This window comes from Syngnathus leptorhynchus, chromosome 10, assembly GCF_054491065.1.
Source record: "Syngnathus leptorhynchus isolate UIUO chromosome 10, UIUO_Slep, whole genome shotgun sequence".
In the NCBI taxonomy this organism is placed as follows: domain Eukaryota; kingdom Metazoa; phylum Chordata; class Actinopteri; order Syngnathiformes; family Syngnathidae; genus Syngnathus; species Syngnathus leptorhynchus.
In genome coordinates this window covers 561832-575108 of record NC_141204.1, presented here as the reverse complement: position 1 = coordinate 575108, position 13277 = coordinate 561832, and the positions used below count along the sequence as shown (strand labels likewise).

The window sequence follows — 13277 nt, the reverse complement described above, 5'->3', positions numbered from 1 at the left end:
TTGAACTCAATTTGCTTTCTGAAATAGCATGTTTGTGTATTGACACTATTGGCGGCATTTGCCTCAAATAGACTGTATATAGTGTTTGATATCATTTAAAATCTTTCGGGAATTAGGAAATAGACAAAAATAAACCCCAGACAAGGATAAACAAATCAAAGAAACATTTTATGCACACAAACAGGATATTTTTCATCCCACGAGAGGCTTTCTTCTTCTTCTTGTCAATGGGGAAAGTGTTCAGCACCACGGTCAGCTCTGTCTATTGTCAAGTCCCTCCACACACGCACAACACGCTACCTTCCTATTTAATTGGACATAAACATATGACTTGTTAAACATAAATTCTAATCCAGAGAACATGCGGTGACACAGTACGGCAATCGTGAATATGCAAAAAAAGCCAGCTTTGTCAAAGCAAAGCTTTGTCAAAATATGATTCATATGCACGTTATTATGGGGTTTTGTGCAAACACACAAAGTGGTGTATTGGCTACATGTCGTATTTTTAAAGATCGCCACGCGAAATAAAATAATGCACGCAGCAAAGGTTTAAAAAAAAGCGTCCATTCACGTTTTTTTTTTCTTTATTCGTATTCCCTTTTAACGCGTACGTTCATTGGCTTGCCGTGATGTGTGTAGCCAATCAGCGATCGCCTTCCACAGAGGAAGGAATAAATGCAAGATGGCCCCTCATATAAAAACAGTCTACTGGGTCGCCTTCTCAGCGACACAAAATAACTCTTTATACCTAATTAGGTTGAAATATTTATCTGCAAAGAGTTCTGAAGGGTAACGTAAGCCATGGATTCATATGTTTGCTGTACTTGGTAACATTTGGTGGCAGAAGATACCGGAGAGGCAAGAGAGACAACTTAGAAGCCATGAATTGAAAGTGAACTCGGCGTCTTGTTTCGACACACTTGGGGCGGGCGGGCGGTCAGGAGCACATCCGCAGACTGCCGGGCCTCGACTCGCTAACGCTAGCTGCTAACTAGCCTGTCATTATTCGCCACTTCGGAATCATTTTACAGTGATCGTCTACAGTTTCGATTTGAATGTGGGACGGGAAGAGCGACAGGACTCATGAACATGGCTGTAACAAGGTAAGATCCGCTTATATTACGCTAATGCATAGTTTCTACGTGTTGGACTTCACTCAAACAATTGGCTAGCTAGCCGATTTAACGGTGTGGCGTTCGATTGACCAGAGAACGGCGTAGCGACAGCGATGCTGTCCTAACAGCCCGTCTGGAAACAGTGTAATGTTGGGCAAAACTTGAGTCATCGTACACATTCGTGTTGACACCGGGTCCATCTTACTCTTGATCTGCTTCATGGAGTGAAGTCAAGTTGCTGGATGCAGGATGGATAACGACAACGTGATGACATGATGTTTGGGTCCGCTGACTCCTAAACTCGAACACTCTCATAGTATAAGTGAAGGTATAGAAGAGTCATTGTGATCAGCTTTCAACTATTGTTCGAATGATCTGATGACTGTGGGCTGGCTGTGATCACGGAGGATGTTCCAAGTCCTCTTGGTGCGACCGTGGTAACTGTTCCACTACTGTTCTGGGGGCAAAACCTGCACACCTTTTAATCCACATCCGCTTTATTTATAGACTGCTTAAACTGCTTGCACACTTGCGCCCGCCTCCATCGTTAGACATACATTCCTTAGCAAAAAATGCCATATGAACGTATTGATCAGAAATTCTTGAATTACCCCTACATGTCCAAATTTCTGTAATTGTAGAGCTATTGATATTGTCTTATGCTCATTGCCTTACTTGTTGTTTGTGCTGACCTTATATACATTTATTTCTAGACTTGATCGTTTGTTCATCCTACTTGACACTGGAACAACGCCAGTAACTAGGAAAGCAGCAGCCCAGCAGCTAGGAGAAGTGGTTAAACTCCACCCGCATGAGCTCAATAACCTATTGGCTAAGGTATGGTTTTGTTTTTTGTTTTTTAATGGCGGTCATAACAAGGCTAACTTGGGCTATTTCGTTGGCTTGTTTGTGTTTTCATTCGTCATTGTTCTGCTCAACTGACATTTGAATTGTCAATACGATAAATTGATTCTATCTATTCTAAGGTCTTGACCTATCTAAGGAGTCCCAACTGGGACACTCGTATAGCTGCAGGCCAAGCAGTGGAAGCTATTGTGAAAAATATTCCAGAGTGGAACCCTACCCCAAAGCCTAAAGAAGGTGATTGCCAAGGCTGGCCATAAAACACTCACTGCATGCTTCTTTGGTTTAATTACGGACAATAAAGACTCTCCAAATTTTGGACCTGTCACATTAACTTCACTTTTTGTGATTACCCACTGCTTTGTTGTTGTTGTTTTTTTAATTCACTTTATGGTAAGATCTGTAACCATGATAGGTAGCGAGTCATTTGGTCAATACTGACTAAACTAAATAGTGAAGAGTGCTTACAAAGTTGTGATTTGGTTCAAGAGGAAAATCAAAGTTCTCAAAGTGGACTTTTGTCTTTCCTTTTATGTATTTATAGAAGAAAGAAGGCCAAATGAACTGTATTTTGTAACGTATTGTCAATTTGACTGCCCCTTTCTTTTCTTCCAGAGTCATTATCGCCTGAGGATCCAGCCAGTGAGAGGCTGACTTTCTACCATTTTGACATTTCCCGCCTACTCAAACATGGTGCATCTCTTCTGGGATCCGCTGGTGCAGAGTTTGAATTGCAAGATGACAAAATGTGTAAGTCAAGCCATCTTAACACAAGCTTGATGTAGGAAAGCCGCTGTTTTTTGTGTCAGTGGTGTTTTTGAAAATGTCAACAAAATGATCCATATTTACACAGAGCTGCTAAAAAGCAGCCTTCAACAAAATGATCCACATTTACACAGAGCTGCTAAAAAGCAGCCTTCAACAAAATGGATCCATATTTACACAGAGCTGCTAAAAAGCCCCGGAAGCACATCCCATTTGTAATCAGGTGCACACAAACAACTTTTTCGAGCTATCGTTCACAATTTCGTGATAGAACGTGGCGTAATCTGACTCGAAAAGATAAATGTTCAAAATGTTTGTGTCTATTTAATAAGTTGTTTGTTGCAGCTGCAATAGTCATGTTACTTGGTTTGTTGAATGCTTCCCAGGTGAGATGGACCCCAAGGAACGCCTGGCCTGCCAAAGAAAGCTTCTTCAGAAAAAGTTGGGACTTGACATAGGCGCCGCCATTGGCATGGACACCGAGGAGCTGTTTAATGACGAAGACCTGGACTATACTTGTCCGTCGAGTGTCTCGAGGCCTCAAGGAAGCAAGATTACTGCAGGATCCAGCTCCCGTAATCACGTCGTAGGTCTTCCTTTCAGCATCGTAGCTTTTCTTGACCCAAACTGAGCACGCGTAAGCCTCTGCTACCAAGTGTTTTGCATTAGCTCTTCTCGTCTGACATATTTGCTTGGTGGACGAGAAGTGGGGCACGTGATGCAAATCATTCTCAGAGCTGGATGTTGTATCCTCGGATGTTGCTTTGTAAGATATTCATTCGGCTTTTCATTTAAGAGCACAGCTACCGTGAATTTGACAATTCTTTGAGTATTGGTGCACGATTTTCTTTTGGTGTTCTTGCAAACTGTACATCTTGATTGATGAAATGAAAGAGCAAATCTAATGGTTTCAGCCTATTCAAGCTGCCGAATTGATAGACTCGGAGTTCCGGCCAGGCATGAGCAATCGCCAGAAGAATAAGGCAAAGAGGCTGGCAAAGCTAGTTGCAAAACAAAAATCCAGGGACTTGGATCCAAATGAAAAAAGGTGAGGAGAAAAGGCGTATTGGGAAACTGCACAGTGCATTGTTTTGCATTTCACATGCTAGGAAATTTGGTTGCACTGGTTGATCAGCCGGCCCAGATTTCAGGGGACATAGTTTCAATAACATGATGATTTCCCCCCCCCGTTCAGTAATGACAGTTTTGAAGGTGAGCCTGAAGAGAAACGAAGGAAAACCACTACCAGCATAGTTATTGACCCGCCAGCAACAGAACATAAAGTTCTAATGAACAAAGTTCAGGATTACTCCAGTCTTTCAGACGAGGTAATGAAATAGGGCATTTATTGATACGTGTATCAATACCGTGTGAAAATTGTGTGACGCATGCCTCTTCTTGATTTTTAGTCACAAGAATGGCCATTGGAAAGCTTCAGTGAAGAACTCTGCAACGACCTCTTTAATCCTTCCTGGGAGGTAAAAAAAGACACAAGTTATTTCAAACCTTAAAGAGAAGTCAAAACTAAAGCAGCAAAAGCCACTCGTACTTATGCACCTCAATTGGCACGTCGTTTACAGATCCGTCACGGCGCAGGCACTGGTCTTCGAGAAATCCTCAAGTCCCACGGCGCAGGAGGTGGCAAACTTGCGGGAAGCACTGCAGAGCAGGTGTTTGATCATCATCATCATCATCATCATTCTTATTGCCAGTTGATAACGTATTTGAGCACTAACTTTTATGTTGTTACAGATGTCACGGCAGCACGAGGAGTGGATACAAGACCTCGTCATCCGTTTGCTGTGTGTCTTTGCTCTGGACCGTTTTGGAGATTTTGTATCGGATGAGGTGGGTGGGTGTTCACGGCGCTCTCTGCTTTACATCATCACAATTCTTTGCTTAAGCACTGGTGTTGTTCCACGTTCATCTCTTATCAGGTTGTGGCTCCTGTCCGAGAGACGTGCGCTCAGACGCTTGGTGTGGCACTGCGCCACATGAGTGAGACTGGGGTGTCCATGACAGTCGATGTGCTGCTGAAGCTGCTCAAAGAAGACCAGTGGGAGGTCCGTCACGGAGGCCTGCTCGGAATCAAATATGCACTTGCGGTCCGACAGGTACGCACGCCTGTGACGTGACGCCATCGCCATATGTTCATGAATATACATAAATACTTTGGAGCGTCACTAACCATCGTTTGCGTTCTTAGGACCTGATCTCTGTTTTACTCCCACGGCTGCTCCCTGCCATCACCGAGGGCCTTCAGGACTTGGATGATGATGTCAGGGCTGTGGCTGCTGCGGCACTCATCCCTGTGGTGGAAGGCTTGGTACAGTTACTGCCCAGTAAGGTTAGTTAAAAAAAAAAAAAAACTGTCAGTCATGACCATGTTTAACGAAACCTTTTCCACTTTGTCATCATCATGCTTTCATGTTAGTAATGGACGTACGTTTCTGTGCACCGCAGGTACCGTTCATCATAAACACATTGTGGGATGCTCTTTTGGATCTGGACGACCTCACCGCTTCCACCAACAGCATCATGACATTGTTATCGTCTTTGCTCACCTACCCGCAGGTTCGACAGTGCAGGTTGGTCCGATTGAGGTTCTCAGAGTAAAAGCCGAACGGTAACAATTTGAACTCGTCACCGAGACCTTGGTCTTTCGATGTCGATGACATAACGCCTTCTCTTCCAGAATTTTAAACTGTTAAGACAATTTCAACCTTTAGTTATTTCTCTGGATGGAGATGTGTTGGAATTGTGTTGATTGACTTTCTTGGTCTCTGTAGTATGCAGCAGTCCTTAACGGTGCTGGTCCCCCGGGTTTGGCCCTTTTTGAGGCACACTATCTCATCCGTTCGACGGGCAGCGCTAGAAACGCTTTACACGCTTCTGTCTAAATCTGACCAGGTAATGTGTTGATATACAAATCACTGTTTGAAATATGAAGTGGGTTCTTTTTTTCCCAATTGATCGCTAACATTCAGTATGGATGCTTGCACAATATACATACACTCTGTTCTGAATCTGACCGGGTAATGTGTTTATATAAAAATATGCATTTTTGATTGAATCGCTAACATGTCCTTTGTACGCATGCTAATATCATGCATAGCTGATGTGCTTTTCTCCATCAGAAATGTGCGTTGTGGATCAACCCCATCCTACAAGATATGCTCCGTCATATGTTCCAGTCTTGTATACTTGAAAGCAACGAGGAAATTCTGGAACTTATCCAAAAGGTACGATCAAGCCAAGAGACATGAATGGAGATTCTTCACTTTTTCCTCTGTTTTTAGATCTTGTCCATAGTTACTAGGCTTCGATTAAGCTGCGTCCATTTGCATCCAGGTGTGGACGGAGCTACTCTCTCAGGCCCCGCAACAGTTTGTGGTAGCAGCCAGCTGTCCATGGATGGGCGCCTGGCTCTGTCTCATGATGCAGGCCTCGCACATTCCCATAGACCTCAACATGTTGCTTGAAGTCAAGACTCGCGCCAAGGTCCATTCGAATCACTTGAAAGAAACATGTGCCAGTCCAAAAATATGTTGTATTTCACAAAATATGAAAATGCTGACCTGATCAGATTCTTGACATTTGTGTCAATATAACAGGATAAAGCTGGTTCAAAGGCACGCCAAGGCACCATCCAGATCAAGGAAACAGTCCAGGAGTACATAGCAGGGGCAGAGACGGTGACCGATGACCCAGTCTCCAGGGACTACGTGGTGATCCGTGCTCGCCTTATGGCTGCCAAGTGAGTGAGCATGCTTTCACCGCATGAACCCACTTTTTTTTCTCCCCCCCCCCCCCCCTCTTCTTGTGACTGACGTGGCTCCTTTTTCAAGAGTATTTTTATTTTTAGACATTCTCTCATCTCTTTGTTCCAGATTGCTCGGGGCTCTCTGTAAGTGCATATGCGAGCCTCATCTCAATGCCGCGTCTCAGGAGATCCGTCCAGCTGAGTCTCTGGGCCAGTTATTGCTCTTTCACCTTAATTCAAAGTCTGCACTTCAGCGAATAGCTGTAGCTCTTGTACTCTGTGAGTGGGCTTCTCTGCAAAAGGTGAAACACTTTTATTGTGTGCGCGAAGCCACTCGTTTCAAAGCAAATATTGATTTCCGTTTCAAATGTTCCCCGTTAGGATTGCCAGATAGTGTCGAGTGCGGTGCAGCCTCGTCTTCTGGCCATTCTGTCCGAGCAGTTGTATTACGACGAGATTGCCATCCCTTTCACGCGCATGCAGAACGAGTGCAAGCAGCTCATCGCCTTGCTTTCTGAGGCTCACGTGGACGTTCAAGACCGCCTCAATTGTAGCGTGTTCACTATTGATCAAGCCAACGAGCTGGTATGGGAACACATGCTCGTGCGCGCGTTATCGGAGACGGCAGATATACGGAATGTTGAACAGTGTCCAATGAAACACATTACCGTTCGTAAGGTTATTGGCTTGCACGCAGAAATGTACTCCCAACTCGCCTCCACGCAATGTTGATCGAGACCTTTGTAAAACCGACGTTTGGCAGACAACAAAAGAGATAAATAGAAAACAGCTTTGCGCCCAGTCATGACCACTCCCATTCTCCTGCTTATTCCCTAGTTAACCACCATCTTCACAGAATCAACAGCTGCTTTGAATATAACGACAAAACCGTGGCAGGTATTGGACAACAAGCGGCAGCAGGCCCAAGCCACAGTCACGGAAACCAGCCACGAATGGCAGCAGTTGCATCTACGTGTCCACATGTTCACCGCTTGCGCGGTGATCAACCTGCAAGTGCTTCCTGACAAACTCAACCCGCTGGTCCGACCTCTGATGGAGACCATTAAGCGGGAGGAGAACACGCTTATTCAGGGCTACGCCGCTTCTTTCATTGCCAAGCTGCTGCAGCAGTGTGCTGGACGCTCACCGTGTCCCAACCCCAAAATTATCAAAAACCTCTGCGCCTCACTTTGCGCAGACTCTTCGGTCACCCCTTCGTCGGCCTGCCCCGTACCACCCGCCCAGGAAAATTCCAAAGGTAACTAAATCGAATCACCATCCAAAGCGCGGTGGTGTTTGATTTGATTTGGCTCTCACCTAATTGGCCTTTTATTTTCCATTGTTGACATTAGGCGGCGGATTGGACAAAGACTGCCTGCATCACATGGTTAACAAAACTCAAGGCATCATGACTCTGTACCGTCATCAAAGGGCAGCATTTGCCATCACCAGTAAAAGGGGCCCTGTTCCCAAATCATCCAAGACCCCCACTTCAGACCTTCCTCCGGGCATCGGCGTAGACAATGACGAGGTATGACGCAATGAACTCGGAGCTGATATCTATCCTAAGATACAAAATCGGCTTTTGCCGGCGTCGCGTTTTCTCCTTCTAGAGGAAGCCGTGTCTTATTCAAAGGAGAGGGGCGGACTTCTCACTAACAACCATTGCGAGGCATTTCGGTAGCGACCTCACCAAGTCGCTACCGTACCTTTGGGAGAACACAGTGGGGCCTTTGAGGACCGTAGTCAATGAAAAGTATTTGATCGGTATGTTGAGTTCCAAAAATGCACACACTCTTGATGACACATCATGTTGTAAGGGACTTTGCCCTTTTCCAGATAGGCAGATTCAGCTGGAAAGAGGCGACGTTGCAGCTCAAGAACTGGTCAACTCACTCCAAGTGCTTGAAGTCATGAGTGGAGCCATGTCCCACGAGCTCAAACCTCTGGTATGACCTCATTGCAGTAAATGTGCTGACACGGCTTTCTTGATGTTGACTTGGTCCACCCGGTTCCAGGTTGAGAATATTTACTTGCAGAGGCATTCGTCCCAATTACCGCATCCAATGATCCTGTTTGCTTTTCGTGTTCAATTTCAGCTGCTGGAACACCTTCCTCATCTGTTTACCTGCCTCCAGCATCCTTACACGGCAGTGCGTCACATGGCAGCTCGGTGTGTGGGCGCGCTTAGTAAGATATCCATGCTGGACACCATGGATGCTTTTCTGGAGTGCGTCCTGCCCTGGTTAGCCGCTATTCACGACAGCACCAAACAGGAGGGGGCCATCGAGGCTCTGGCTTGTATCCTTGGCACCGGTTCAAGAAAGGGTTCATTGGCGTTTCGATTTCGGGCGAGATTGTCCTTCACTAAGTGAACTTTTAGGTGTCATGGAACAGTTGGATGTGGATATAGTGCCCTACATCGTATTGCTGGTAGTACCGGTGTTGGGACGTATGAGCGATCCTAGCGACAGCATTCGTTTCATGGCCACACAGTGCTTTGCTACGCTCATCCGCCTCTTGCCACTGGAGGTAAGACCCCACAGATAAGAACCCCGACATGCACTCTTTCCGACCGACACATTTTATGGCACGCCTGTCGTACTTCAAATCTGAGACGTCCTACTTGTTTTCCCTAGGCAGGTATACCAGACCCTCCTGCCATGTCTGCCGACCTGATCCGACAGAAGGCCAGAGAGCGCCGCTTCTTGGAACAACTGCTTGATGGCAGAAAACTGGAGAATTACAGCATCCCTGTGCCCATTAAGGCAGAGCTAAGGAAGTACCAGCAGGTATGCAGATTGTTCAAATCTTCTGACTCTCAAAAGTAGACAATCTTAAATGGCATTCCATTTGTCCATCTCCTAGGATGGTGTGAACTGGCTGTCCTTCCTAAACAAGTACAAGCTCCACGGGATCCTGTGTGATGACATGGGCCTCGGCAAGACGCTGCAGTCCATTTGCATTCTAGCAGGAGATCACTACCTCAGGTACTGGACAAATGTGAAATGAATGTGCCGTGTCTTTTTAGCAAACGCTTTGTTGATTGCTTTTCAGGTCTCAGGAATATGCCAAGACAAAAGCGGCCGACTGCATCCCGCTGCCCTCTCTGGTGGTGTGCCCGCCCACACTGACCGGTCACTGGGTGGACGAGGTAGGCAAGTTTTGCGCCAAAGAGTACCTCAATCCGCTGCACTATACCGGTCCACCTACGGAGAGAATGCGGTACGTTGGAGTGGTGTGGGATGGGATGGGATGGGATGGATGCACCTTTCATTGATAGGCCAATGACCCTTTATTTTGCTGTCAGGTTACAACACCAAGTGAACAAACACAATCTTGTCGTCGCTTCTTACGATGTTGTACGAAACGACATTGACTTTTTTAAGTGAGTACCCTGTCTGCTTTTATTTCAAAACGCATCTTTCTTTTGTATTTATCGTGCCTTTTATATTTCCACCTTTGCAGAAATATCAAATTCAATTACTGTATTCTTGATGAAGGCCATATCATCAAAAATGGCAAAACCAAACTTTCCAAAGCTATTAAACAATTGGCTGCCAACTTCCGAGTCATTTTGTCGGGAACGCCCATTCAGGTGAGTTCCTTCCTGCGATGTTTGTTTCAACGGACCAAAAGACTCATTCTTGTCGACTCATCCCCAGAATAACGTTCTGGAGCTCTGGTCCCTTTTTGACTTCTTGATGCCAGGCTTCCTGGGGACCGAGCGCCAATTTGCTGCACGTTACGGCAAACCCATCCTGGCCAGTCGTGACGCCAAAAGTTCCTCACGGGAACAGGAGGCCGGTAGGGCAGCTTCCTCCCCCCATGCTTGCTGTGATGTCAATGTGACACGAGCTCTATCCGTGCAGGCGTCCTGGCCATGGAGGCGCTTCATCGGCAAGTGTTACCCTTCCTTTTGAGAAGGATGAAAGAGGATGTACTGCAGGACCTTCCTCCCAAAATAATTCAGGACTACTACTGTAACTTGAGTCCTCTTCAGGTTTGTCCCAGACCCTGCATGCACTTCAATGTCATTAGATGGGACATTTTCATGGCGCTCTGATATTTTTTTTCAACACTGCTTGACTTTTCATACAAACTCTCAGATTCAGCTCTACGAAGACTTTGCCAAGTCCCGAGCCAAGGCGAGCGTAGACGATAGCATCTCTGCCTCTGCGGAGCAAGAGGAAAAGCCCAAACTGAAAGCCACAGGTCACGTCTTCCAGGTACGCCGCCACCGCCTCCTCATTAGCTAAGGCACTGATTTTAGAATTTTGGCCTTATGATTAGTACACCGTGGTGTTTTTGTTGAAGGGATATGAAAGTGGCTTCTGACAATGTGTCACAAGGGTTGAGAAGCACTTCAGGATCAATATATATGTTTTTTCTTTTTTTTTTTCAGGCCCTGCAGTACCTGCGGAAGCTGTGCAACCACCCGAGCTTGGTGTTGACCCCACAGCATCCAGAGTACAAACGCGTCACTGAGCAGCTAGCGGGCCAAAGTTCCAACCTGCGAGACATTCAGCACGCTCCAAAACTCTCTGCTCTAAAACAGGTCAGCAACCTCAGGCATCGTTCATTCCTAAAAGCTCTTGTTTGATCGATAGCGTGCGGGTCAATGTTTCAATTTGCGCCTTTGTTCAGTTGCTCCTCGACTGCGGACTTGGCGGCGGGGGTTCCGAAGAGAGCACCGAGGCAGTGGTGGCTCAGCATCGGGTGCTCATTTTCTGTCAGCTGAAGAGCATGCTGGATATTGTTGAGCATGACCTTCTGAAACCCAAAATGCCCACGGTCACCTACTTGCGACTGGATGGTAGCGTGCAGGCCGGCCTGCGCCACGCCATCGTGTCCCGGTGGGTATTTGACCAAGCTAGCTGTGACTCTTGGCAAACTAAATCAAAATCTGATCTGCCGGCTTTTGGTTTGGCTCCAGGTTTAACAACGATCCATCCATCGACGTGCTGCTGCTGACCACACACGTCGGTGGTCTCGGTCTGAACCTGACGGGCGCCGACACGGTGGTGTTTGTCGAACATGACTGGAACCCAATGAGGGACTTGCAGGCCATGGACCGTGCTCATAGGATAGGCCAGGTACTCACTCCCGAGCGGCCACGGCACGCTGCGGTGTGCTCCGATGAGAAGCACGGGTGACTGGCGTTGTTTTGTGTCGTGCAGAAACGGGTCGTCAACGTGTACAGGCTCATCACTCGAGGCACCCTGGAAGAGAAGATCATGGGCCTGCAGAAATTCAAGATGAATATAGCCAACACCATCATCAGCCAGGAGAATGCCAGCCTGCAGAGCATGGGAACAGACCAACTGCTCAACCTCTTCACGCTTGACAAAGTGAGCATACCAAAGGGACCCACAAGAAAACTAAAGTGTGGGCTGAATGGACACCTTGTGCTTTTATTTATGCATCCATCCCCGCCATGAAATTCTCGTTCATGTGCGCATTTCAGGACGACAGAGGCGAGAAGGGTGAACAGTCCACGTCGAGCTCAGGAAAGACCTCGATGAAGTCGGTGCTGGACGGCTTGGGAGAGCTCTGGGACCAGCAGCAGTACGACAGCGAGTATAATCTGGACACTTTCATGCGCTCTCTGCAGTAGAGCGCCGGCCGCGTTGCCTCTGGAAATGGTATCTATCGGCTGGCCGAGCAGGACCTGGTCAGAATCTGGCAAAGAACGTCTTCCATCCAAGTGTCCCTATTACTGCTCTAAAGTTAATTTGCAAATCCTTTTTCACTGGCTTTCGGTGAATCATTTACAAAGTTGCAAAGGTCGTCATCAGTTTGATCGCGTAGTCTTAGCAGCGTCAAATGGGTTTCTTCAGTAGTCGCTGCTACTTGTCGTGGCAGCCTTCTTCCACAATACCAGGGATCCAGTATCCCTTCCCTACCACCGCCGTCATAAAGCTCGACAGAATCCGCTCACCCTGCTCTCAAGTTCAACTTTGCCAATCCAAATGTTAGTGGCACATCAAGCGTTGTATGAGACAACTGAGCACCTCTGCCTATCCACTAGATGGCGCCGTTTTTTGAGTTATTCAAAAGAGATGCAGGAAAGAGCCTGAACCTCCCAATGAGTATAAAATGAGCAGAGGAAAAGCTGCGCACTTGACGCTGCGTCTCAGAGACGAAACCTTTTTCAGAGGCTAAGCTGAAAATGGCTTCTGAAATGTATTTTAAAGCAACTCCTATGTACATATTTCTGTAATAGTTGCTTTTTCTTTATGAAAGTGGAATCGAAATAAATTCTACAAACCCTTTGAGCTACATCATGCAGCATTGTTTTGTACATCCTGAAAAAATGAGCTGAAATGGACGCCACAAGAGATGTTGGTGCAGCGCCATGATATGTTTCAAAGCATTTGCCCGTTAGAAAACATCCAAAACAAATTTGTCGTGTTAAGATACCTGTGTATAGCTTTGTTTATCAGAAGAAGAAGAAAAAAAGTTATTTCAGGTCTCTGGAGACCCAAAACATTCAAAGTAGATGCAAATTAGAAGACTCCGTGTGTCAAAGCAGTCGAACATAATTCAGCTCAAATGGCGGTGAAACAAATTCTGATTTGAACTATAGTGGGCCACCATTCTTCTGAGGATGTAACCATATTCCTCAATGAATCATAAAAATGGCATACCGCACTATACAAGTTTACCATAACTACTTGAGAAGTACCTTTGCCTATTTGTGTCCTTTTGCCTCTGCCCTTTTTCATGATTGTCTTCCTTTCTCCCTTCTCTGAGGCGCATCCGTG

General features: G+C 46.3%; 1 protein-coding gene across 1 annotated transcript; it reads left to right on the top strand.

Annotated features, from left to right (window-relative positions):
* The first annotated feature begins 685 nt into the window (after nt 1-685).
* btaf1 (BTAF1 RNA polymerase II, B-TFIID transcription factor-associated) lies at nt 686-12787 on the top strand. The gene is made up of 38 exons (XM_085922328.1): nt 686-1106; nt 1832-1955; nt 2105-2219; nt 2598-2732; nt 3134-3333; nt 3662-3795; nt 3943-4075; nt 4157-4225; nt 4328-4417; nt 4500-4595; nt 4685-4861; nt 4954-5094; nt 5211-5335; nt 5537-5657; nt 5885-5989; nt 6099-6248; nt 6362-6504; nt 6638-6812; nt 6892-7095; nt 7348-7768; nt 7863-8041; nt 8124-8277; nt 8350-8459; nt 8610-8811; nt 8894-9042; nt 9150-9302; nt 9379-9500; nt 9568-9735; nt 9821-9898; nt 9979-10108; nt 10176-10317; nt 10383-10513; nt 10620-10739; nt 10916-11068; nt 11158-11366; nt 11447-11606; nt 11691-11861; nt 11978-12787. The coding sequence occupies exons 1-38, from the start codon at nt 1087-1089 to the stop codon at nt 12125-12127; spliced, it is 5559 nt and encodes a 1852-aa protein (XP_085778454.1). The 5' UTR covers nt 686-1086; the 3' UTR covers nt 12128-12787.
* Nucleotides 12788-13277: the final 490 nt, after the last annotated feature.

Excerpts from the sequence above, each read along its gene's own strand:
- btaf1 (XM_085922328.1), top strand. The coding sequence starts at position 1,087 with ATGAACATGGCTGTAACAAG. Across the intron at positions 1,107-1,831 it reads ATGAACATGGCTGTAACAAG|ACTTGATCGTTTGTTCATCC; the intron begins GTAAGATCCGCT and ends ATTTATTTCTAG. Across the intron at positions 7,769-7,862 it reads CGCCCAGGAAAATTCCAAAG|GCGGCGGATTGGACAAAGAC; the intron begins GTAACTAAATCG and ends TGTTGACATTAG.